Below are 4,105 nucleotides of genomic sequence, written 5' to 3' on the forward strand. Positions count from 1 at the left end.
CTTCTGGATCTAGAGGTAGGGGATAGTTTATTAATTAAATTCTTAAATAGTACTAATTTAATAAATAGAATATAGGTATTATTATTATTATTATTATTATTATTATTATTAATCCTCTCTGGACTGTGACGGACTTGAGCTGTAGATGGAGGAGCTGGAACACGCAGCAACATCGAAAGCTTGAGTCCTGAGTGGTCTGGGGGAAGGATTATAGTGTCTCTGATCCAATACCCACAGTAGATGGCGGTAATGCTCTTTTAAGAATGCGAGCCGCCAATAAGCTCAAAGAAGAAGAAGAAGAAGAAGCCGTCGCAGAGAATTGTGGGTAGTTTACATGGCAGCGCCCTGTGGAGTCATGTTGAATTACATACAACAGCCTTTGGTGTAACTTAACTAAACATGTGGAATCAAATACGTAAACTGCAAAAGAACAGAACGGCGAAATATGGTATCCCAATGCTGGTAAGTGCATTAACGTTACAGTAACGTTTATATGTGTTTATTCATTGACTGTCAACTGTTAAATAAGAATATTCGGCGTGTTGCGTTTTCTATAATGTAAGTTAATGTAAAAAAACACGCCTTTTCTCTACAGATTTTTGAAATGTGTGTTCATTTATATTTCTTTAAAAATTAAAAAAAAAATATGTGTTAAAATATGCTGTGACCTCCACAAAAGACCGCTTTGTTACGAAGTAAATTCACATTAAATCCATTTAAAGTAGCAGACTTTTACTTTTTTGTCCAAAGCGACTGCATTCAGACATTCAGAAATATATTTTTATTGTTATGTGTATTCCCTGGAAATCGATCCCTTGACCTTTGCGCTGCTAACTTAATGCGCCACAATTTGAGCTACATCTCTGACATGAATGCTAGCGGAAAACAAATAATTGATATGTAAAACATTTATGATTTGGTAAAAATGTTTTTGAAATAAATCGAAGTTTTAAAGGTCCATATGCGTATTTCTGTATGTATAATGTTTGTCTAAAGCTGCTGGTCGTAGGAGGGTCGTTTGGATTAAGAGAATTCACACAGATTCGTTATGATGCACAGAAGATGCGAAAGAAGGTACACAAAACAATAATTTTCTTAAGTTAGACAACAGTGATTTTTGTATTATGCTTTCTAGTTGTTTACATTTTGTTTTTATATTGTGTGTGTGTGTGTGTGTGTGTGTGTGTGTGTGTGTGTGTGTGTGTGTGTGTGTGTGTTCTAGCTGGACCCTGCACTGGAAGCACGAATAAACCCTCAAAAGCAGAGCGTCATACTTCAGGAAGAGTATGAGGTAATAAAAGAGAAATAGATGGAAAGAAGATTTCATATTTATCTTAAAACCAGGGAGACTTTCAACCCAGCAATTAGTGATACAAGTCAATTTTAGATGAGAAGTTTCCAAGTACCAACTAACTTTTTAGTCGCTCTTTTTTTTAAACCAGGCAGCATCATACTGTCATATACTACGGTGGTGCCTTTAAAAACCTTGTTTTTAGTTTCAGAGCCATTATCAGGGGCGTTGTTGTACAGTGCTTTACATATACATGTAGGCATCTGGCAGATGCTTTTATTCAAAGCGACTTATATTGCATTTCAAGATAAAAATTTCTTATCAGTATGTGTTTTTTGGGTTTAAACCCATGATGTTTTGCGTGCCTATCGCATGGTCTACAACTGAGGCTGAGCTATTCAGGAGCACTTCTTTAACTTTTTTAGTAAACAGTGTATTCAATTTTACCTTGTACTTTCAGACAAGTAGTACAAGAGCACCTTCTAGTGGAACCAGGACAATTCAATCCATAGCCATTTTTTCACCTTGTTCATTATGATATTTACGATAAGAATTAACAATGAGATTTGCAATTTCTGTAGATTTATAGATTTAGCTTTTGAGATGTAGCTTAATAAAAAGTGAAGGCTGCTTTATCTAGTAATAGTTAGTCGTTGTCATTGCATAAATGCAAAAAGCATCATAAAAATAATACTTATAATTAGTTCAGTCTATTTCAGCTTTACTGAAGCGATACAAAATAATTTCCACAAGATACACTGCTGGGTTTTTTTACATCTTGAAACAGCTTTATGAAGATTTTTGATTTGCATTGATTAAGCATGATTTGTGCATGTTATTGTAAGAAATCACAATGTTATGTCATTTCCTTTGCTTCTTCAGAAACTGAAGGAATTGGATTTGGAGGGATGGAAGAACATCCGTGGCCCACGACCCTGGGAAGATTCTAAAGAGTACCAGGAACAGCAGCGAGCACAACTCGGTAAAGGCACATAAAACCACAAAATGTCTCCAACTACTGGCGTGGAAGTGTAATACGTTCATGAAACCTGTGGAGTATGCCTGTGTCGTGCATCTGTGCGCTTTATGATAAATTAGCACTATAAAATATTATATCTGACCAGAAACTCTGTTAGATTCTCTCTGTTATTGGCTGCCACAATTAACCATATTATGTTGTTTTCTAAGTTTGAAAATGAACTTCATAATACAGATTTTGTATGTGTGGCATCTTTTTTATTTTGGTGACTCCTGTGCAGCTGCAACATTTTAGTTAGTTTACATTTACAGTAAAGGACGACACTTCAAATTGGCCCTGAAAATGCCACAAAAAAACAACGTTTTGGCTTTTGTTATACTTGGCTATTTGAGGTTTTATTACAGAAACTGTATAGCAGACAGACAGTATGATGTGTGCATATCATAGATCATTACGAACAGTTATGAGCCAATATGTGGGCCAGGCTGATGAATCAGTCAATATTAGGCTATTTTTAGTTTGCGCACTTGGCCGGCTCAAAGAAATGGGGTTTTGCTCATGTAACACTTCAAAAATCTACTGACATCTTTGTTAGTGGATAATGCACATTTAATCTTCATACAGGTGTGTGTTTTGAGCAGATATTGTTCATTGATTTAAGTGATTTTGTGTAGATCTCATTGGCAAACATAAACCTAGTTATATAGTTTAGGGTAAAAAATTGGTAATCTTCCACCAATTATGAATGCCCTAAAGTACTGTATGAATATGCTTTAAATGCCGTATAATCGAAATGTAATTTGAACGTGTGTAATATTTTTTCATATTAAATACTTTCTCTTAACTTCAAGTTAACACAGTATGTTGTCTTTTATAAAGTAAAAAATCTTGCTCTGTTGTGCACTTACTTGAGCGGTGTGACCCATAATACTATTTTCAGGTTATAATAACCACAGTTCATTCATGTGAAAGCACGCTCCTATTGCAGTTATGCTGCAATGCCAGTTACGTGCTGCTTATGGATGCAGTGTAAAAGGCATGATGCAAAACCACTGAGTCACCAACTCATCCCCTACTGCTCTTTTAATCAATATAACACCTGTAGTAGGGTGATTTCGAGGGTTTGATGTCTCTGGGATACTTTGCCTCCAACTGTGCAACTGCAGATGGGCTTTTTTCAATCCTGGAGAGCATGTGTATTCCTGTCAGGATCCGGATACACACTGCTGCTCTCAGGCAAATGTTAACGCCAACATTAACTCATGTGTGATGTGATGCCTTGTTCTGAGGCGCATTTTAACAAGCCCCTGTTGACCCTCCTTTCCTTCATCACTATCCTGCTGGAAATTCCAACATTGTCATATCATGTATACCTTTACTTTAATTGCTCATATGGGAATGACCCCCAGGGGGAAAGGGGACACGTGAACAAATTGGTCTTCAGGAGTTCAGAAATCCTCCGGGGCGTAAAAGCCACTCGCGTGTCCAGTTTAAATCAAAACATATGTGACGGGAAAGCCGTGAATAGTTGAAGTGGCTGGTCTGTGAAAAATATTGAAGTAAAATACTTATCAAGTGTTGTGACTTGTCCCTAGTTGCCTGGCAGAAAGTATTTATTTTTAATTTAACAATAATTTGATGTTATGTGTTTATAAATTGAAAATAAAAATAGATTGTGATTTAAAAAAATTATTTTGTTCACTGCTACTTTGTCTAGCAATTTTATGATCTTGTGCTTGCAACTTAAACATAAAGGCACAATATGTAGTTTTCGCTGCTAGTCTAGAAGTCACAAAGACATAAGTCATGTTCAACTTCATGCAGTGCCACGAGAA

At 36.1% G+C, this 4,105-nt stretch overlaps 1 protein-coding gene across 1 annotated transcript; it reads left to right on the forward strand.

Annotated features, from left to right (window-relative positions):
- The first annotated feature begins 302 nt into the window (after positions 1-302).
- Positions 303-3,120, forward strand: cox16 (cytochrome c oxidase assembly factor COX16). Its single transcript, XM_065296363.2, has 4 exons — positions 303-462; positions 997-1,074; positions 1,223-1,291; positions 2,174-3,120. Exons 1-4 carry the CDS (start codon positions 400-402, stop codon positions 2,285-2,287), a joined length of 324 nt encoding a protein of 107 aa, XP_065152435.1. The 5' UTR covers positions 303-399; the 3' UTR covers positions 2,288-3,120.
- Positions 3,121-4,105: the final 985 nt, after the last annotated feature.

Source organism: Paramisgurnus dabryanus, chromosome 20 (assembly GCF_030506205.2).
Source record: "Paramisgurnus dabryanus chromosome 20, PD_genome_1.1, whole genome shotgun sequence".
Classification (NCBI taxonomy): Eukaryota; Metazoa; Chordata; class Actinopteri; order Cypriniformes; family Cobitidae; genus Paramisgurnus; species Paramisgurnus dabryanus.